The 22,347-nt window shown below is 34.1% G+C and overlaps 1 protein-coding gene across 3 annotated transcripts in view; it reads left to right on the top strand.

The window, feature by feature from the left end:
- Positions 1–22,347, top strand: part of Pex1 (peroxisomal biogenesis factor 1) — a 47,841-nt gene that overhangs the window by 13,076 nt on the left and 12,418 nt on the right. For all 3 annotated transcript variants that reach the window (XM_027919892.2, XM_071612273.1, XM_071612280.1), the window contains exons 6-17: positions 1,099–1,218; positions 4,841–4,964; positions 5,192–5,313; positions 6,122–6,204; positions 7,318–7,450; positions 10,669–10,765; positions 12,535–12,705; positions 14,000–14,154; positions 16,898–17,087; positions 17,471–17,637; positions 19,346–19,480; positions 22,184–22,248. In XM_027919892.2, the coding sequence (XP_027775693.1) occupies positions 1,099–1,218; positions 4,841–4,964; positions 5,192–5,313; positions 6,122–6,204; positions 7,318–7,450; positions 10,669–10,765; positions 12,535–12,705; positions 14,000–14,154; positions 16,898–17,087; positions 17,471–17,637; positions 19,346–19,480; positions 22,184–22,248 (1,562 nt within the window). The remainder of the gene's footprint in view (positions 1–1,098; positions 1,219–4,840; positions 4,965–5,191; positions 5,314–6,121; positions 6,205–7,317; positions 7,451–10,668; positions 10,766–12,534; positions 12,706–13,999; positions 14,155–16,897; positions 17,088–17,470; positions 17,638–19,345; positions 19,481–22,183; positions 22,249–22,347) is intronic.

Below are 22,347 nucleotides of genomic sequence, written 5' to 3'. Positions count from 1 at the left end.
TATGTATACACTGTGTAATGTTTAAAATGTATTAGTCGTTAAGTGATAATATGCACCTTGAGTTTTTATGCTTTTGTCTACCATTAATATGTCCGTACTTGCTATTTTAGAAATTTACACATTTAGTAAAGTGAGATTAAAGTCTTTATGTCTTTCAGTGCTTACTGGTTTTAGGGAGATGAGAAAAAAATTTAATATCTTTATTGAGATAAAATTTAAAGTGTACAGTTCACTTGTTTTAGTATAACAGCTGTGCAACCATCATCTCAATCTAATTTTAGAATACTTCATCAATGGGAATGAGAAATTTTACTCTTTGCCTTTTAGATTAAGTTTCTGTCTGAATTTAATTATATGGCAGATTGTAATTACCTTTGTCCACTTCATCTTTTTTATTGTTTCTTAACTTTTACAGATAAAGACTGCTCAAAGATTGCCAGTAACATTTAATTTGAATATAGTTGTATCATGGTCTAAAATATTTTTATTGTGGATAAAGTCAGATATGTTCATTTAAAGCTCTTAACTCTGAAGATTATATCAACAACAACAAAGAAAATTGGGTTAAGTTAAAATGTGTATGTTATAACAATACCTGTACTTCCATCTGATTGTATTATTGCTATTGTCGGAATGTTTGTGTTTCCCTGAAATACATATGTTGAAATCTATGCCCCAGCTGATAGTATTAGGAGGTGCAGTGATTAGACCATGAGGATGAGGCCCTTGTGAATAGGATTGGTGCCCTTATAGAAGAGACCATGGGAGCTTATTCACCCCTTCTACCATGTGGAGCATAGCAAGAAGGGTATTCTCACATGAAGGACTATGAAGAGAACCCTCACCAGACACCAGATCTGCCTGTACCTTGATCTTAGACTTCCCAGCCTCCAGAATTGTGAGAAATGAATTTCTGTTATTTATAAGCCATACCGTTTATGGTATTTGTTACAGAAGCTCAAATTAAGATGGCTGTTTGTCCTGATAGCTTCTATAAGTCACCTGAATTCATAGACGCTAATATCAGTATTTATGCTATGAGATTTGTTTTATTAAGCTTTGAACATAATTGTATTTTTGTTTGTTTTTAAATTTCAGATTCCTGATGACTTGAGAAAGAGACTAAATATAGAAATGCATGCAGTAGTCAAAATAACTCCAGTGGAAATTACCCCTAAAATTCCAAGATCTCTAAAATTACAACCTAGAGAAAACTTAGTGAGTTCAAATATATATGTTATATCAAAATATTTATATGAGTTATGAAGTTTCTTGTTAAGTAATGTGTGTTTCTTTTTGCTAGAAGGACAAGTCTTCTTTTTTATTATGTTAAAAAATGTGTAATATTAAACATGCCATTTTTAACCATTTTTTAAGTGCACAATTCAGTGGCATTAACTATGTTCATAATATTGTGCTACCACAAATAGAAACTTTGCATTCTTTAAGCAAGGACTCCTCAACCCCTGCCCCACCCATTCCCTGGTAACCTCTAATCTGTGTTGTATCTCTATGAATTTGCTTATTCTGGATATTGCATATGAGTGGAATCATATAATATTTGTTATGTATATCTGATTTATTTTACTTATAGTCTTTTTCAAAGTCTCGCCATATTATGGCAGGTGTTTATACATGTATATATAAACACGTGTGTGTTTATATACATTCATTATTTATATATACATACATACATACACATACAGATGTTTGTGTGTGTGTGTGTCTGTGTGTGTAAAACTTTTATAACCGGGCTGGGGATGTGGCTCAAGCGGTAGCACGCTCGCCTGGCATGTGTGCGGCCTGGGTTCGATCCTCAGCACCACATACAAAACAAAGATGTTGTGTCTGCCGAAAACTAAAAAATAAATGTTAAAAATTCTCTTTCTCTTAAAAAAAAAACAAACAAACCTTTTTTAACCATTCATCTGTTGATAGACACTTGGGTTATTTCTACATTTTACAGGTTATTTTGTCTTTTAAAAGATTATATTTTGGGGCCTGGGGTCATGGCTCAGTGGTAGAACACTAACCTGGCACACGGGGGCACTGGGTTGGATCCTCAGCACCACATAAAAATAAATAAATAAAATAAAGTTATTTCATAGTATCCAGCTACAACTAAATATATATATATAAATAATTTTTTTTAAAGATTGTTATTTTTGCCAGGCATGGTGGCACATGGCTGTAATACCAGCTACTCAGGATACTGGGACAGGATGATGCCAACTTGCGCAACTTAGAATCTGTTAGAATCTGTCTCCAAAAAAAAAAGGCTGGAATGTGGCTCAGTGGTAGAGCCACTTGCTTAGCAAGTTTGAGGCCCTGGGTCAGTCTCCAGTATTACCAAAAAAAAAAAAAAAAGATTTTTGCCACATCTATGTAAGTTTTAAAATTTCTGACTGTCATTTTAATATTTGTGTTACAGCCTAAAAGAGGGTTATTCTGTTTTACTTTTCTAATCAGTTAATTCTTTGGAAACTGATATGTTTAGGAAATGAAATATTAAACTTAATTTTGAAACCTTTTAAATAATGTCATATGTACCAGTTTGGGTTACTAGTCCTCAAATTACTATTAATATAGGAAAACTATTATTACATTATATGTTTAAGAAATTTCAAACATGATTTAAACTTTTTCTGATAATTGAGATGGCACTTTGATTTCTCAGGATTGTGATAGTTGTTATGCTGTGGAAGAACCAATTTAACAACTTTCTAGTTGATGAAACACAGATAAGCTAATTTATATTATCTGACTAGAGAAGAGGAAAACACATAAAATAAATATTATTTTCTTAGCAGTATGTAATTGACCATTTAACCCATTGACTATACCATGCACAGGGTTTTATTTTAACTTTTTGGTTAATGATCTTGGTATTTTTCAAATACTAGATCCCATATGTTAAAAAAAGAAAGAAAGATAAAAGAAATAGGGGCTGGGGTTGTAGATCAATGGTAGAGTGCTTGCCTAGCATGTGTGAGGAACTGGGTTCAATTCTCAGCACTGAATATAAATAAATAAAATAAAGGTCCATCAACAACTAAAAAAAATTTTTTTAAAATAGTTATTGATCATTAGGTTTTTTTTTCTTAGTAATGGGGTATTATTACAAAATTCCTTCCCTATTCTTAATTGCACATTTTAGTGGAAGCTTTGATCTTTGGGAGGTCTCTCTGGGTTATGATTATGTCATTTGGAATATGAAGTTATTCTGAAGGAACTATGGGTTGCTTTCTAGTCCCCAAATTTTTAATTTCAGATAGTTCTCAATTTATGACTTTGTTTAGGTATTTAATAACATTGTCCAATAATATCCAAAGAAGTAACTATTTTTGTGATTGATTGATTTGTGCAGTACTGGGGATTGAACACAGAGGTGCTCTACCATTGAGTTGCATCCCCAGCCCTTTTTTTAATTTTTTATTTTGAGTCTCACTAAATTGCCAGGGTTGGCCTCAAACTTTTGATTCTCCTGCCTCAACCTCCTGAATTGCTGGGATTATAGATGTGTGCCACTGTGTCCAGCTATTATATCATTTTTTAAAAATATATATATTTTTTTGGTTTATATGGACACAATACCTTTATTTTATTTTTATGTGGTGCTGAGGATCAAATCCAGTGCCTCACACATGCTAGGCAAGCACTCTACCACTGAGTTACTGGGGTTCCAGGCCTGTGATTATGTTCTTAACTAAACTTCATCAGCAGATCTAAGCTTGACTATGTATGAAATGGATCAGAAATAGTTTGAGAAATGGTAGAATAGAGGTCTGTTTTCCTAGGCAAATATTAATATCTTTTCTAGATGAATTTTTATTAATTCTGATTTTTAATTTGGAATAGATTTAAAAGCTTAATTTAAAAACTTAAAAATAAGTCATGTTTTTCTTAGAATTTCTTTCTACCTTTGAATGATTTATTAATACTCCATTTTTTTATTAATACTCCATATATCTGGGCTGTGGGCAGCTTAAAAAAGAAAATAAATAATGACTTAAGCATAGAAGGGCTTTCTCTTTCTCTTGTACACGGGAGTTTGAAGGACTTCCTTGGTGATTAAACCATGCCATTGACAATCTAGACTCCATTGGTCTTTCTCTTCTCCATCCTCAGTTTTGACTCTTCTCCTCTTAGATGTAAAAAGTTTGCCATGCGGGGGCTGGGATTGTGGCTCAGTGGTAGAGTGTTCGCCTAGCACGGGCGGGACCCGGGTTCCATCCTCAGCACCACATAACAATAAAGGCATTGTGTTGTGTCCATCTACACCTAAAAAATAAATATTAAAAAAAAAAGTTTGCCATGCTATTGTCTGCACAGCATCGGCATAAGACATAAGGTCTGCATTCCACTAAGCAAAAAAAAAAAAAAAAAAGGCAAAAACCTCTTTGCACAGTTTCTTAACTTTGATTAGGAAAAAAAGCCCTTTCTGATAGCTAATTGCACACCATTGACCAGAGTGAAGTCACAAATCCAGCTCCAAGCTGAAAATGGAGAATTTTGCTTTCCTGTCTTAATAGGAGAGGGAGGCGAGGGAAAATAGGATTGGAATGCTATGGGGTTATTAAGCAAGTCAAATTATGTTTTTTGTTTCTCTGGATGTGGAAAAAGGAGTGTTTTCAATTTTGCCACTTAACACAATGTTCCTTCATGCTGCCCTATACTCAGCATACTAACTATAATGACAAATCTCAAATCTATGTTTGTAAAATATGAACATCCTGTATTGGTTTTATTTATTTAAGGTTTGCATTTTATGAGGAAGATGTTAAAATAAGGGTGTTAATATTAGGATGATTAATTGCTATTCTTCCCTTTTCTTTGGTAGCCTAAAGATATAAGTGAAGAAGATGTAAAAGCTGTGTTCTATTCATGGCTACAGCAGTCTGCTACCACCTTGCTTCCTCTGATAATATCAGAGGAAGAATTTATTAAGCTGGAAATGAAAGATGGTAGGTAAATTTGCTTTTTGGACATTCTTTTTCTACTGAGGTAGTCATATAGAATTTTTAATTATTTTTCCAACTTGAGTCACATGTGACCAGTGAAACAATTATGATATTAAACAGATTTTTATGTATTAAAGATTTGATTTAAATATTGTTGATATTTAAAATCTTAAATTAATTCATCTCAATTTCAGTACCAACTCCCAATTTATTACTTCTTTTATCAATAGGGTTGAAAGAGTTCTCTCTGAGTATAATTCATTGTTGGGGAAAAGAAAGAGAAAAAGAAAAAGAAAAAGAAAAAAATATTTTTCTGTTGAGTACTAATCTGCTACAGAAGACCACAATACAAGTAATTATATACTGTTGAATATTTCATAAAGCAATATTTGTAATATGTAATTTATTGATAATAAAGTATGAATTTCCTTGCAATCTAAATTGTATTTGAAACCCAAATGATAAGATTAAGGAATAACTTGATTTCAAATATTTTGTATAATTGCTATAAGTTATTGATATAAATTATTGACTTTTCCTAAATTTAAAAATCTGTGTCAGCACAGTTAAGTTTCAGGAATAGAGTTGATTGTGTTAACTGGCAAGTGAATCATGATTTAAAATTCTCCTGTTCATATTTTTTACATGCAATTTTGTTGTATTATTTTGACAGTTCTAATTTACAACTCTTCACAATTAATATGAGATCAATTTTCTTCCAGAAGTATTTTAAGAGCAGGCACTTTAGAATGTGTTTTAGATAGAATATTTGCTCTTCTGATAGAATTGAAGTTGTGATAGTTGTTTAGAATTTCAGTGGTTTATAACTAGATTTTTTTTTATTTTGAAATATAATTCAGAGAAGATACAAATGTAATAATTGTGAAAAGAATAAATGCTGCACAAATCAAAATTGCAGGTAAAGACATTTGTAAAATGTTAAGGCAATAATATTCTTTCTGCTCATTAACCATAAATATTTATCTTCCCCGGGTGAGAAAAGTGTTATTATAAGCATGTTTTAGGTAATGATATTGCATGCACAATTTATCTATTTTCTCTGGTGTAACAGAATCAGCAGTTCAGTTTTCTGGGACCCAAGAAAACAGGCAAAAGACATAACTTTGAAATGTAAAACTAATTTTTCCTTGCTACTATAGGTCCTTCTAGATCCTATGGTAAAAGAAGAAAACAGTGAGGAAATTGACTTTATTCTTCCTTTTTTAAAGCTGAACTCTTTGGGGTAAGAAGTTATGGCCAAACTAGCATGTTTGGAGACATGTTTTGATATTATCTCTGGCAGGGTTTCTTTGTGTAAACACTAATGCCAGCAAATGACCTTACTTATATATTAGTAGATATTTTTTCCAGGATTGTCTCTGTCTTCACAGATAGAGTAGAAATTTCCCATGTCTTCTTAGATAGAAGTTTGAAGCTTTTTAAAAATTTTACTTCAAGAATTGGTTTATGAAAAAAAAATTGATTTGTGAGAAGCAACTAGATATCATATGTGCTTAAATAAAACAATAATTCTTACAGCAAATAAAAGCATTTTGAAAGTTAAATCTAAAAACATTAGTTGAATGTTTTAAAATATTTCAAATTAAGTTATTCCTTCACTGTCTTATTGTAATAATTGGGATTATTTGTGTTTTCTCAATTTTTCAGACAAAAAACCCTCCTCTTAATTTATTTCTTACATAATATATGAAAATCTCATATAAATATTACCCCTTAGAATTCTTTAGAAGCTTTTAGTAGATGTAGTAGTGATGTAGTTTTCTATATAGTTTGTAAATGTTTTAGTAAAATAATTAAACCATAAAGTAAAAATGTTTAAGTACAATATAGTATGCATTATTATAAAGAAAAATATCTTCAGATTCTAAGTGTTTACATTTCGATCATTATAAGTGAAATTGTCATAGAAGTCAAGAAGTAAGTTCATGTTTATATAATCTACAAGTTGAAACAGGATTTCAGAGTTGTTGTATAAGAGGAAATAAGTCTTCAGTTATCTTAAGCACTTCAGAAGCACCCACTTACTATATTGATTACCAAATTAAAAATTTTTTAAGGGTTAGATAATGTTTATGTATGCCAAGACAGATCCTTTAATCCTATTAGGGCAATACTGTTTGTTACTGCACGTTTTAAAGTAATAAAACTAATTTTAAAAGCTGTGAATCAGATGTAGCATTATAATCAGTATACCTTCTCTTAAGTAAATGAGAATTTCTAAGATTTTATTTAGTCTTTTAAAATTCATTAATGACACCAGGAAGGGAAGTTTTAACATTTTTTTATTGATAGATTTTATCTTGCTTCAGTCTTATCACGTAACAATATTTTGCAGAGGAGTGAATTCCTTAGGCATATCCTCCATGGAGCACATCACTCATAGCCTGCTGGGACGCCCATTTTCTCGGCAGTTGATGTCCCTTGTTGCAGGACTTAGGAATGGAGCCCTTTTACTCACTGGAGGAAAGGTATATTGGTAAAATGTGCTCTTTTACACTAATAACTTCTGATTACTCTCTCTTTATTCATTGACCATCTGTTATACAGGGTAAAAAAATTCATTAACATTTTTGTATACATCATATATATATATGATGAAAGAGTGATGTTCTCCTTACCCTTTTTTCAGTCAATTGATATGATTATATGAATTTTCCTTTTTAGACTATTGATGGAGTTGATTTGATTTCTTTCTTTCTTTTTTTTTTTTTTTTTTTTTTTTTTTGATGGTGGTGCTGGGGATTCAATGCAGGGCCTTGTGCATGCAAGGCAAGCACTCTACCAATTGAGCTATATCCTCAGCCCCAACCTGGTTGATTTTTTTAATGTTGTACCAGCCTTGCATGCCTATAATAAGTCTCACCGGATTGTGGTATATCATTATGCATTGCTGAGTTCTACTTGCTGGGGTTCTGTTGAGTTTTGGGGGTGGGTTTTTGGTTTTTATTTGGTTTGATTTGGTACTGGGGATTGAACCCAGGGGCACTTTATCACTGAGCTACTTCCTAACCCCTTTTAATTTTTTATTTGAAGACAGCATCTTGCTACATTGCTGCGGCTGGCCTCTAACTTGTGATCCTATTGCCTCAACCTCCCAGGTCCCTGGGATTATACTCAGGTGCCACTGTGCTTGGCTCTATTGAGATTTTTTTTTTGCATCTAAGTTTATAAGAAAAATTAGTGTATAGTTTTCTGTTTTTGAACTGTCTTTGTTTGGTTTTGCTATCAGAGTAATACTGACCTCATATAAAATGAGTTAGTAAGTGATCCCTTATTGTCTTTTTTTTTTTTTTTTTGGTGGATATACAGGAGATAGAAATAAGGGACACTCCATCACTGAGCCCTAGCCCCAGCCCTATTTTGTATTTTATTTAGAGACAGGCTCTCACTGAATTGCTTAGGGTTTTACCAAGTTGCTGAGGCTGGCTTTGAACTCTGAATCCTCCTGCCTTAACCTCCTGAGCCATAGCGCCTAGCTCCTTTGTCATCTTTTTAGGTTCATTCTTCTTTTTTTTTTTTTAGGTTCATTCTTCTTTAAATGTTTCGTAAAATCTCCAGTGAAACCATCGGGGCCTAGACATTCTTTATCATTAGCTTTTTTATTACAAATTCATTTTTCTTAATGGTTTTAGGACTATTCAGGTAATCTCTTTTATCTTGGCTAACAAATACTTGGTGATTTTCAAGAATTTGGTCCATTTCTTGTACAGTGTCAAATCTGTAAGCATAAAGTTGTCTTCTCTTATTATGTATTAATCCCTGCAGCATCTGTTTTGATATGCTGTTGCCTAATAGTGGTGATTTGTGTCTTTTTTGTTGTTGTTGTTGTAGTTTCTTATGCTGCTTGAGATTGAACCTAGGGCCTCAAGGGCACATGCTAGGCAAGTTCTTTACCACTGAGCTATCCAAGTCCATATTTTATTTCATCTTTGACAGACTTTCTTGAGGTTCCTGGCCTTTCTAAGGAGTTTACTGTCTTTTTCTCCCACTGAGTTGTACCTCTTTACTGTCTTATCCTTCACCAATGCCATATTGATGGCAAGGGTACACTCTGTGCATTTTTAATTTAAAAAAATTGTGGGGGGTAGATATTGAGGATTGAGCCAGGATTGCTGAACCACTGAGCCACATTCCCAGCCCTTTCTATGTTTTTTTAGTTTGAGACAGGATCTCACTAAGTTGCTTAGGGCTTTACTAAGTTGCTGAGGCTGATCTCAAACTTTCAGTCCTATTGCAGGGCTGTTGGAATTAGGCAAATGACAATGATGAGAAATAATAGTAAATTGAGGGAAGAAACTGATAATAAAGGAACTATAGATACCTATTAGACTCAGCCTTGTTAGGGGACACTATTGCATTGTTCAGCAAAATTGAAGATTTGTTTACCTTTTGATAGCATAATTCCTCTTTTGGTAACTTATTCGAAGGATATGGGTATAATCTGTAAAATCAACTTACATGGGATACTTATTTTAACTTTATAATAGTTAAAATTGGAATCAGCATAAATGTGTACTAGAAGGAACTTGTTAAACATAGTTCAGTATATCCCTTGTTAAACATAGTATGGTTTTGTATGTGCACAGGGTTGTGTACCAAGGAGCCAGTACAGCTCTATATTTGTTGATGTGGAAAGAAGACAATTATATATTGTTAAGAAAAAAATCAACAGATTCCACCATTATGTACAACTATAATGCACCAATAAAAAATAGGGAAAAAAGTGAAGAAAACCTAACTTTCAAAAATCAGATTGTTAGGGGCTGGGAATGTAGCTCAGTTAGTAGAGTGCTTGCCTCGCAGGCACAGGCCCTGGGTTCAACCCCTGAACTACCAAAAAAAAAAAAAAATCATATTATTAAAAAATATTTCATGAATATTTAGTGCCATTTTTATAAATTTTCATAAAATACAGAATGTCTGGAAGTAGGATAAATATCAAAAGAATTGATGATGGTTACTTCTATAGAGTGAGATGATTACAGACTTTTTAACCTTTCTTCAATAATCCAAGTATAATTATTTTGCTTTTTATATTATTTTATGAAGAGGAAAAACTAAATATTTTACCTGAAATAAAAAACACATAGTACAGAGCCAACGCATGTAAAAGTAAACAGTAATAGACTGAAGGTTGCACTGTGTGCTAATGGTAGTCACAAGCAATCATGAATCATTAAGAATGTGTTAATTAAAATTAGTTAGGGTTGTGGCTCAGTGATAGAGTGCTTGCCTAGCATGTGTGAGGCCCTGGGTTCAATCCTTAGCACCACATAAAAATAAATAAAATAAAGGTAATCTACAACTAAAAAAAAAAAAATTAAATTAGTTAATGTTAAGATAATAGAAAAATGAATAATAATTTAATTAATGTATATATTATTCCCTTCTATTAGTAATAAAGCATTAGCTGTTTTTAAAGATTTTGATTTAAATATTAGTGGTTATTTTAACTAACAAGTTGTAAAAAATCAGGTGTTCATTCTCTGTGCACTATAATGAACCTAATTTATATTGAACTCCTAGCACCTTAGCAGCTGAAAGAGCGAGCTAGTAGCACCAGAGTCCCACACTGCAGCTACCACTTACTGATTGATAAGGCTGAATTTTGGTGGTTGCTACAATGATAGAATCTGTTTCTGTGATTAAATGTATTGTGAGTTCTGATGAAGCAATTATTTTCTAGGGAAGTGGAAAATCAACTTTAGCCAAAGCAATCTGTAAAGAAGCATTTGACATATTGGATGCCTATGTGGAGATAGTTGACTGTAAAACTTTACGAGGTATGAATGTAGTAATATTCTATGTAAGTTCCATGTTTAATAGGAATATTATTGTTAATCTAATAAATAGAGATATTGCCTAATCTTTAACTTTTATGCTTATCATTTAGTCACTGAAAGTCCTTACAGATTTTAAGTCTGGCCTTTTAATTAATTAATTTGTTTGTTTGTTTGTTTGTTTTTTGGTACCAAGGATTGATCTCAGGAGCACGTGGCCCCTGAGTCACATCCCCAGCCCTATTTCATATTTTATTTAGAGACAGGGTCTCACTGAGTTGCTTAGTGCCTTGCTTTGGCTGAGGCTGGCTTTGAACTCGCAATCCTCCTGCCTCAGCCTCCAAAGCCACTAGGATTACAGGCCAGTGCCTGGCTCAAGTCTGGCCTTTTAATATTTAATATTTGATGGAGGCCTTTTTTTTTTTTGGCTAAAACCCTTTTAGACTGTATTTCTGGAAATTCCAACTTACACCACTTTATACACTCTGGGTATACACAATCTTTGAATTATTATGGGGATGGGTAAGTGGGTCCCTGTGGACAGCAATGAAGAGAATTACAATTTAACATATGACACCTTTGTTCTTTTTTTCTTTTATTTTGGTACCAGGGATTAAACTAAGGGATACTCGACCACTGAGCCACATCCCCAGCCCTATTTTGTATTTTATTTAGAGACAGGGTCTCACTGAGTTGCTTAGTGCCTCACTTTTGCTGAGGCTGGCTTTGAATTTGCAATCCTCCTGCCTCAGCTTCTTGAGCTGCTGGGATTATAGGCATGCACACCACCTTGCCCAGTGATATTTTTGTTCTTTTAAAGTCATTTTCATTATTATCTATTCAATTAAAACAATTTGTTGGGAAGGTTTTACTTTGAAAGGTTAATTTTTCCTCTTTAGCCCCACTACCAAATAGTCACAACTAGTCATTGTGTCTCAATTTTTTTAACTATGATGTAATAAGAAACTAAAAAATAGCCTTTAAAATCCCTTTATTTCATTTGTTATAAAGAAGATTTTAGAAGCACTGTCCCTCAGAGTCCACCTTGAAGCCACATGGGAAAATTTTAATTTAGGTCTAACAGGAAATCTTTATATCAGCTTATGAATTTGTATAGTATACTTTCTGTTCTTTGAAAATTGAAACTTTGTACTTCACCAGTAAATTTGAAGCCAATTTTGCAATTTAGATATAATAATTTTAGTATCTCCAGTTCAATGTTCACTTTTACCTGCATCTTTTTTTTTAAATGATACTGGGGATTAACTCAGAGGTGCTTTACCACTGAGCTACATCCCTCCTCTTTTTATATTTTAGACAGGGTCTCAACAAGTTCCTAGGCTCACCTCAAATTTTCAGTCTTCTTGCCTTAGCCTCCTGAGTAACTAGGATTTCATGCATGCAGCACCATGCCTGGCTACCTGAATCTTGAACCTTTATATTTTCCCACATCCTATTTTTATTTCACTATTTTATCATAACCATCTGAAATTCTCTGTGGAGTAAGACTGGATGTAAATAAATACATACAAAAATAGCTAATTGTTTTTCTTTGTTATAAAGTTTAGCAGTTTACTGAATCTCTTGAGAATTTGTTAATTGTACCATGCCCATAATTAAGAGGTAGTTAATTAACACGTTTTATGATTGTTGTATTAACAAAACCTGGATTGAAAAGTTAAATAATATTGAACTCTTCTAATGCTTTTGAAAAGATAACCTGAAATTTTCTAGCCCTGAAATAACATTGAAATCTTATCTTCTGTACTAAGGAAAAAGGCTTGAAACCATACAAAAAACCCTAGAGGCAGCTTTCTCAGAGGCCCTATGGAGGCAGCCATCTGTCGTTTTGCTGGATGACTTGGATCTCATTGCTGGACTGTCTGCTGCCCCTGAACACGAGCATAGTCCTGATGCGGTACAGAGCCAGCGGCTTGCACATGGTAATACATCCTTTTGTCAGTCTTCAGTTTTAGTCTTCATGGTAAATCTATTCTCTTTAGAGAATAGTATGTATGGTGTGTTATGTGTTGTTTTTGAGGCCTCTGGGAGCATTCTGCAGTTGTTCTATATTTTTTAAAAATGGTAGAAGAAAACAATGTGAAAATACTACCATTTCATGGTTAGTGTTTTGGAGCCTTTTCATTCTCCTTTACTTATTGGAAACTGTTTAATTTATATAGATTTACTCTTGTTTTTGTTCATTTGGCAATTTTTTTTTTCTTTTGAGTTTCTGGGATTACAGGCGCGCGCCGCTGTGCCCGACTAACAAATTTTTTTGAATGCATTTGTGAAGTCTGTATTCTCAAAGTCAAAAAAAAAAAAAAAAAACAGTGAGCAGACAATTTTAGTATAGAATATTAATAAGGATGACTACCATGTGTTGAGTGCCCTTTCTGGGAGAGGGCTTGCTTTGTATACTATATGTATAGATATTCTGGTTTTACAAATCAGTAAGTGGAAATTAAGAGAGATTAAGTAATTAACCAAGGTGACCAATGAGGAGGTGGTAGGATATACTGAGCTAGAAATAGCCAGGGTACTTTAGGATCATATAACCTAAATTGAGGGTAAGGTGAGGTAACTCCTTATTATCATGGAAGGCTCTTAGGAGGAGTCAATAACTGAGCTGAGTTTTGTTGTAGGAGTAGAAATTAACATGAACCAATTTCATGCTAATGAAGAAACAAAGGATGTATAGTTACAGGGAAAGGCACAGAGGTATAGGAAATCATGGAATGTTGGGGAATATGGCAATAGTCAGAGGTTAAAATGCAAGAAAAGAACTGGTGGGGAGGTGAGGCTAGGTTTGCTGCCTCAAGGTTCTTGAGAGCTGAAATGGATACAAAGTGTAACCAGAGTGGCTTGGATTAATAATAACAAATGTTAATCTCAAATTTTGAATTCTGTAGCACTGTTAAACTAGTGTTAACTAGTCTTACACTGAATTCTAAACACCGGATCTGTTAATCTAGTGTTTAATGGAGTACTTCAGATTTCTGAATCAGGACTCAGATATACATCATTAATGTCTGTTTTCATTCTGACCTTCTCATACCAAACCTTGCAAGACAGTGAGTGGAAAAAGATTATTCAGGAAATCATAGAAATATGAGCTGTATTTTGGTTAACAAACAGAACAGTTTTTTTGTTGGTTGATTGGTTGGGTTTTGTTGTTGTTGTTTATTAAATAGTTTTTTTTCCCCTGAGCTTTTACAATATATTGCTTAATTCTAGCTTTGAATGACATGATCAAAGAATTTATTTCCATGGGAAGTTTGGTTGCACTGATTGCCACAAGCCAGTTTCAACATTCTCTGCATCCTTTACTTGTTTCTGCTCAAGGAATTCACATATTTCAGTGTGTCCTGCACATTCACCCTCCTAATCAGGTAATAAACCAATAAAATTATTGAAATATTCCCCTCTTTATAGATAATTTTTTTTTATACTGGGGATTGAACTCAGGGGTACTCAACCACTAAGCCACATCCTCATCCCTATTTTGTATTTTACTTAGAGACAGGATCCCACTGAGTTGCTTAGCGCCTCACAGTTGGTGAGGGTGACTTTGAACTTGAGATTCTTCTGAATTCTAAACACTGGATCTTCCAAGCCAATGGAGTTACAGGAGTGTGCCAGTGCTCCCAGCATTTTTTATTTTATATATTTTATATATTTTTTAGCTTATAGTTTTAAACTTAATATTTCTAAGTGATCATAAGGATATTTAAAAGCAATATTTGGTATATATTGTGCTAGGTGCACAAATTATAATTTATTACTGTCTGCAACGTTACCATGTTCTTTCCAAGAAAGAGGCTTTTTCTGAAAACAGTATTTCTTCTGAATGAGATGGAACAGGAGAAATGTGGATAGATAGATGTATTTTAAAAATTTGATTAAGTACTTTTTTCACCAGCACATATAGTCTGTAGTTCTCTTTGGGAATTCATGCTCACAAGGGTTTTAGTGGTACTGAGATGAAAGAAATATGTTCTGGGACTGAAAAGCATGTTTTAAATTTTTGTTTACAATGCTTACCAGGTATCTACCCTAAGTATTTAGACCCTATACTATTTACCTGTTTTTGAATGCAACAGAATAATAGCAATGTTGGCATGTTTTTAGAAATACATTTAATAGGAATAATCAAAAAAAGTACTTTTAAGGAACTACATTTGTTTTTTTTTACAATTTTACTGTGATATAATTGAAGTACAGCCAGTTCGCATATTTGAAGCAAATAATTTAATCAGTTTTAACATATGTATATACATGTATATACAGGTATGTATGTTTGTGTGTGAGAGCATATGTTTTACGTACACACATACAAACATCATGCAGCCATCACCACAATTAAGGTTAGAAATATGTCTGTCACTCCTACAAGTTTAATCATAACCTTTTGTAATCTGTTCATCCTCTACTTCATTTCTAGGCAACCATTAATCTGTTTTCTGTCACTTTAAATTATGTCAACCTGATTTTTCTCCAAATATGTGTAATCATGCCTCACATAAAAGGCATTTCAGTGAGTTATGGACCACATATATGCTGGTGGTCCAATAGGATTATAATGGAGCCGAAAAATCCCTATTACCTAATGATTTCATAGCTATAGCTATAGCCATTGTAACATCCTAGTACAACACATTATTCATGTGTTTGTGGTGATGCTGGTGCATACAAGTCTACTGCCACTCATATAAAAGTATAATACATACAATTATGTACAGTGATAATAAACAACTATGATACTGGTTTATGTATTTACTGTGCTGTTTTTTTTTTTTTTTTTAATCATTTTCAAGTGTACCTACCTCTTCTACTTATTGGAAAAAAAACTTTAATGTAAGGTAGTAATGCCTCATACATCTCATGTTTACCACAGCTCTTGATTGTACCATTTTCTTTTTTTTATCATTCTTGTTTTGTTCATCATGGCCCTTAAGCATACAAAATTCACTGCTAATATTGACAGAAGGAGGCCAGGTTCAAGAGTCTGATCTAGAATCAAAAATGATTAAGGACTGTAAAGGTGGAAAATCAGTGATGATTATTGCTCACTAGTCATGCCTATTGTATGTCCTGTTCTACAATCATAACGAATAAGAACAAAGTGACAGAAGTTGTTAAAGGATCTGCTTCATTAAAAGGCTAAGCAAAAACTTGAGAAGGGCCTCTATTAGATAAGGAGAGATTTCTAATACCTGAATTAAAGACCAGACACCAGAGTTTATGCCTCTCAACACCATGATCATGGCCAAAGCAAAGAGTTTATTTGTGATGTTAAAAGAAAAGGTTAGACCTCACCATTGTTTCATTTACGGTTAGTGTCGGGAGCTGCTCTGGAAATAACACTCCCTTAAGTCCTGAGCAAGAGATACTGAACAATTCTTGTGCCCTGCAATAACTTGGGCTTTACCTCTGCTCAAATAATGAGGCATGGCACCAGTAGTAGGGTCACCCTGTGGGGTTGAGTTACACTCACCCATTCCTTTTTAATCTGACCCCTTTGCCCATTTTGGAATAGAATGTTCCATGGAACCTCCCCTTGTGTGTCCCCTATATAAGAATAAAGAGTTCAGTGGCTCCCTCACTTTCCACAGACCCCTAAGGTCACAGAGCCATCCCTGGATTTTGAAAAGGTACTTCTGTGTGTTTGCATGCTTTCTTTGCCATTTTCTTAAGTTATTGAAATAGCCAGATTTGTGAACCCAGCGTAGGTCGCCAGCTAGGATAGATGACAATATATTCTTTCTTTTAAAACAATTTGAGAGTCATTATTATGTATATGAAACTAAAGGGGTGAGTCTGTGAGTGCTGATGAAAAGCAACTGAAGAATTTGTGGAAACTATCTAAACTGATTTTGATGAAAAATTATTTGCCAGAGCAAATTTGTCAAGAAAAGTTTGACAGAACAAATCTGGCAGAGCAATATGATATACCATATAGCCTAGGTATGTAGTAGCCCGTACTACATGCATTTGTGTAAGGACAGTCTGTGATGTTCACATAATGATAAAACTTCATTTTTGGAACATATACCCATTATAAAGTAATGCGTAACTATTAAAATGTGCAGGTGAACAAAATTAGTAATTTGAATTTTGTGTTTTTTTCTTTAGGAGCAAAGACTTGAAATTTTACATAATGTAATAAAAAATAAACTGGACTGTGATATAAACAAGTTCACTGATCTTGACTTGCAACACATAGCTAAAGAAACTGAAGGGTTTGTGGCTAGAGATTTTACAATGCTTGTGGACCGAGCCATACATTCTTGTCTCTGTCATCAGCATATATCCACCAGGGAAGGTACATTTTATTATTAAAAACTGAATTTGGAGTTTTCTTTCTGTTGTGGAGAAACATAATTGAAGTAAGGCAAGAAATAGAAATATTCCTTTTTTAGGGCTGGGGTTGTGGCTCAGCAGTAGATGGCTCACCTAGCATGTGTGAGGTTCTGGGTTTGAGCCTCACTACCACATAAAAATAAATAAATAAATAAAGGTATTGTGTCAACTACAAATAAAAAAATAAATATTTTTTAAAAATTAAAAAAAAATTCCATTTTAGCCTTTGGATAAGCTATTATTTGAGTAGACAATTAGCATTTCCATCTAAAATAAAATGGCATAATTTAAAAATTCATAGATTGAAATATTACACTAAAAGAAGCTTTGTTTATTTTTAAACAGAATTAGTTTTAACAACATCGGACTTCGAAAAGGCTCTCAAAGGATTTACTCCTGCGTCTCTACGAAATGTCAACTTGCATAAGCCAAAAGACCTGGGCTGGGATAAGATTGGTGGATTACATGAAGTTCGGCAGATACTTATGGATACTATCCAGTTACCAGCCAAGGTACTTTAAAAAAAAGAAAAATAGATACTTTTCCCAGAAGAAACCCTGAATCATTGGCTTTAGCTTTTTATGTTGGCTTGTCCAATCTTAATTTGATTGAACAAGTGTTTACTGAGTTAGCAGTAAATGCCCAGCACCATTTTAGTACTTTAACAGATTTTTTAAGTATTTGATATACTTTTTGCATATCTGAAACTTAGAAGGAAAGCTAGGTGATATTTACAATAAATGCATTTTGATGTGAATTTCATAGTGCTGTTTGAATCATTCAGATTGTACTAAAGCAAAATGTTAACTGTCTGCTGGGATTTGAACAGAAACAGAAAGATATAATCTGGGTGAAAGAATCATTTAGATCTACAGGGCTGGTGGATTAAGTCAGATTTCTAGACTCTGGGGATCAGTCCTGGAAAGTTGGCAGGCAGCATAAACTTGTTAGATGACAGAACAAAGGGGACAGAGGTAGATTATTATTCAAGAGATCAGACGGGCTGAGGATATAGCTCAGTTGGTAGAGTGCCTGCCTCACATGTACAAAGCTGTAGGTTCAATCCCCAGCACCACACAAAAAAATTTTAAGATTTTGAGCTGGATGTGGGAGTGCATGCCTGTAATCCCAGCGGCATGGGAAGCCGAGATGGGAGGATCACAAGTTCAAAGCCAGCATCAGCCTATGGGGGGCACTAATCAACTCAGTGAGACCCTGTCTCTAAATAAAATATGAAATAGGGCTGGGGATGTGGATCAGTGGTTGAGCACCCCTGAGTTCAATCTCTGGTATCCACACACACAAAAAAAAGGGAGATCAGACAGTAGAGTCTAGGGAAGAGTCAGGGACCCATGCAAAGAATGAAGAAATGGGTAAGGAACTTGGGTTACATGTAGCTGAATGGCAGCTCCTGGGAATTGGTCACTTTTGAGGCCTGTCATATTGAGTACAGCACATGACTCTGGGATAAAGCCTGTGTGAGAGAAGATGGGCATGGAAGGACTAGCCAGAACTTCATGACTCCATATGCTGAGCCTGGGTACCAGGTCTTAATACCCAGAAAATGGAGACTACATGTGTAACTGCTGACTGAGGCCTTTTGTAGATTAGAATACAAATGGAGATAAGGTTGGAATTTTGTCCACAGGTGGAAATAATGAGGCATATATAATCGAGGAGACCAGGATATTGCAGACAGTATCCTGATGTTTTACTGACTTGAAAAAGATGTTTGCTTTTTGAGAAGCATCAATCATTTGTTCAGCCTGGACACATTCAGAAGATTTTCCTATATAAGGTCATTACATGTGCTTCTCTGTCACTTCTTTTCTTTCTCAATCAAGCACACAGGTGTCATAACTTGCACTGTGAACACACAAGTAGAAGATAGTATACTTGTTAAAAGATTTGTCTTCATTTTCTTAATGTAGTACTTTTATAGTGTTTGGGGGAAAAAAAAGGAATAGCAGAAGTAAGTTCAGACACAGTTGTATGCATTTTATATAGAATACATCCTCTGGTCCAGCCAGGAAAATCTGCAATAGCTTCTTTGAGTTCATTATTTTTAGTAGGAATTTTATTTTTCTGATGTTGTGCTATTAATAAAGAAAGGCAGCAATTATCACCATCTGAATACTTTTTTCTGTATGTTGATTGTTAGCTGCTGCTTTGTGTTTCCGTTTAGATTTGGACTGTTTGTCATATTTTTGTATTTTTCAGTACCCAGAATTATTTGCAAACTTGCCCATAAGGCAGAGAACAGGAATATTGTTGTATGGTCCTCCTGGCACAGGAAAAACCTTACTAGCTGGGGTAGTTGCACGAGAGAGTAGAATGAATTTTATTAGTGTCAAGGTATGTATGCATTTTTTCTTTTTCTTTATTGAGATAAAACTTAAGTACAATTGACTATTTTAAAGTGTACAGTTTATCGGCGTTTAGTGCATTCACAAAGCTGTGCAATCACCACCTCTATAGTTTGAAATTTTTTCATCCCATTCTCTGTTCTACCCATTCCCTAGCAACCATCAGTCTGCTTTCTGTGGATGTGGATTTGCCTACTCTGTATATTTCATATGAAGGGATTCTAGCAGTATGTGACCTTTTCAAACTTCTTTCGCTTTGTGCAATGGTTTCATGTTTCATCCAAGTTGCAGCATGTATTACTACTTTATTCCTTTTTATAACTGAATAATAATGCCATGCATACCTGTACCCCACTTGGTTTATCTATCATCATCATTGTTAAATATTTGGCTGCTACAAATAATGGTGCTGTACATATCCATGTACAAATTTCTGTCCATGTTACAAATTTATATGTTAACTTGTTTTTATTTCACTCGAGTATATAATGATAGTGGAATTGTTGGGTAATTCCATGTTTAACTTTTTAAGGAACCTCCAAACTATTTTTTACAGTAATAGCACCATTTTCTATCCCCACCAACAATGTGTGGGGTTTCCTAATTCTCTATGTCTTGCCAACACCATTTATGTTTCTTGACTGGGTTAGTCTCATATTTGGAAAGCTATTTGGGAGCAGTGATCCTTTTATTAGTTAAAGCTGTAAGAATTGAGTAATGAGCCATATCTCTTGTATGATTTCTCACTTCCTTGTTTATGGCAAATTTTTGTACATTTTCAATAGAATTCCACATAAATATTCAGGTAAAAGCAGACTATACTGAAAGGAAGAAAATCTTTAAGACTAGATTCTGAGCTGGGCACAGTGGTGCCTCCCAGCAACTCAGGAGGCTGAGGCAGGAGGATCCCAAGTTCAAAACCAGCCTCAGCAACTTTGCAGGGCTTAAGCAACTTAGTGAGACCATATCTCTAAATAAAAAATTTTAAAAAAGAAAAAGGCTGAGCTTTATTTGAGGTTGATTTATAATCTGAAAGCCGTATGCGATTGGGTTTTGCCTACCCTCTTGTATTATGATTTTTTGTGAACTGGGTACATGGCACCCTGGCCTGATGGAGAAACACTAAAACTTTAATTTTCCTATCTTTCTCTGGATTCTGACATAACCATGACCATACTCTTCTTTTTATAATTGTCACTAGAAAGTGCTTTTGTTGTTGTTGTTGTTGTTGTTTTAGGTATATAATTTTCTAGATTGGTGAATGTTGAGTTTTTCCATTAGGAAGGACACCTTATCCCCTAATAAAATCATAAAATCATACTTTGGGCTGAATTCCCAGTGGAGAGTTTTCAGGAGGAAGTTTTTCCTCTCTGGGTAGGTCAGTGTGGATCCTAGGAGGCACACATCAAAGACAGACGTCTTTAAGACACAAGCATGTTGCCTTGTTTCAAATATTTTGCCTTAAGTTATTTCTTGTTCCATCCTTTAATCCTGTAGTTTTCTGATTGTATAAAGAAGTATAGTTAAATGTTTATATAGTAACAGATGTATAGATGGCTGAGTATTATAAATTCTTTATTTTGGCCACTTCCCTGATCAGTATTTGGTCTTTTGGAGATAGTGATTTTTCACTGGAGAAATTGTTGCCTTGTTTCAAATATTTTGCCTTAAGTTATTTCTTGTTCCATCCTTTAATCCTGTAGTTTTCTGATTGTATCAGTATCTTTCTGTTTTGAGAGATCCTAATTTAAGGAAAGATTATACTCATTATTGATTTTTACTTTACATAGTGAAATTTGTTTTAAAAGTTTTTCAGTTGACTTTTAGGAAAGGTGGTATATTCTTGAACTACTATACAGATAATTTTGTTTCAGTAATTGATTGCTAACTAAAGTAAATTATGTCTACATATTTTTTGGAATCTCCAAAAGATTTGAGATAGATGGAACTTTTAAAAACCATTCGTTACTTCACTAAACAAATCATTATGTAGTACTTCTATGGCAGCCACTATTTTGGGACCTGAAATTCAGCCATGAACAGAACTTTCTTTTTGGATCTTACATTCTACTAGTGGAAAGAGACAATAAGCAGATATACCCATCAAATGTAAAACTTACTGCCAGGTGAAGGTAAGTACTGTTTAGGAAGAAAAACAGGGTAAGGAGACATAAAGTAACTGGATTGGGTCACAGATGATATTTTCAGGCAGGATTTTTCAGGAGAGGTGGCACTTTGACAAGCTTTAAATGATATAAAGCTGTAGGTTGCTAGGCATAGTGGTGCACACCTGTAATCCCAGGGACTCAAGAGGTTGAGGCAAAAGGATCACATTTGAAAGCCAGCCTCAGCAAATTACCAAGGCCCTAAACAACTTAATGAGACCTTGTCTCAATAAATTAAAAGGACTGGGGATGTGGCTTAGTGGTTAAGTACCCCTGGGTTCAATCCCCAGTATAAAAAAAAAAAGCTATAGGTCATGAGACTGAGAATGTTCGAAGCAGAGGAAACCCCATGTGTAGAACTTGTGGTGTGATTATTATTCCAGCAAACATCAATTTTTAAAATGTGTTTGAGATATCTATTTAATCATATTAAAATTTTTCTGTGATTCACTTAGATTTAGTCTAAAACCAACACTATGTTTTGTTTTTTAATTTTATCTCACCTCTAATTTTATTTTACCTAATAGGGACCAGAGTTACTCAGCAAATATATTGGAGCAAGTGAACAAGCTGTTCGGGATATTTTTATTAGGTCAGTTCCCTATGAATGTTTTAAAATAACTGACTGCATTATTATTTATTAGTCAATGCTTGTTGGTCTCACTTTTTGCTTTGGTTTTGTGGTGTTGTT

This window comes from Marmota flaviventris, chromosome 1 (genome assembly GCF_047511675.1).
Source record: "Marmota flaviventris isolate mMarFla1 chromosome 1, mMarFla1.hap1, whole genome shotgun sequence".
Classification (NCBI taxonomy): Eukaryota; Metazoa; Chordata; class Mammalia; order Rodentia; family Sciuridae; genus Marmota; species Marmota flaviventris.
The sequence above is the reverse complement of the archived record's forward strand: the minus strand, read 5'-3'. Positions and strand labels throughout refer to the sequence as shown.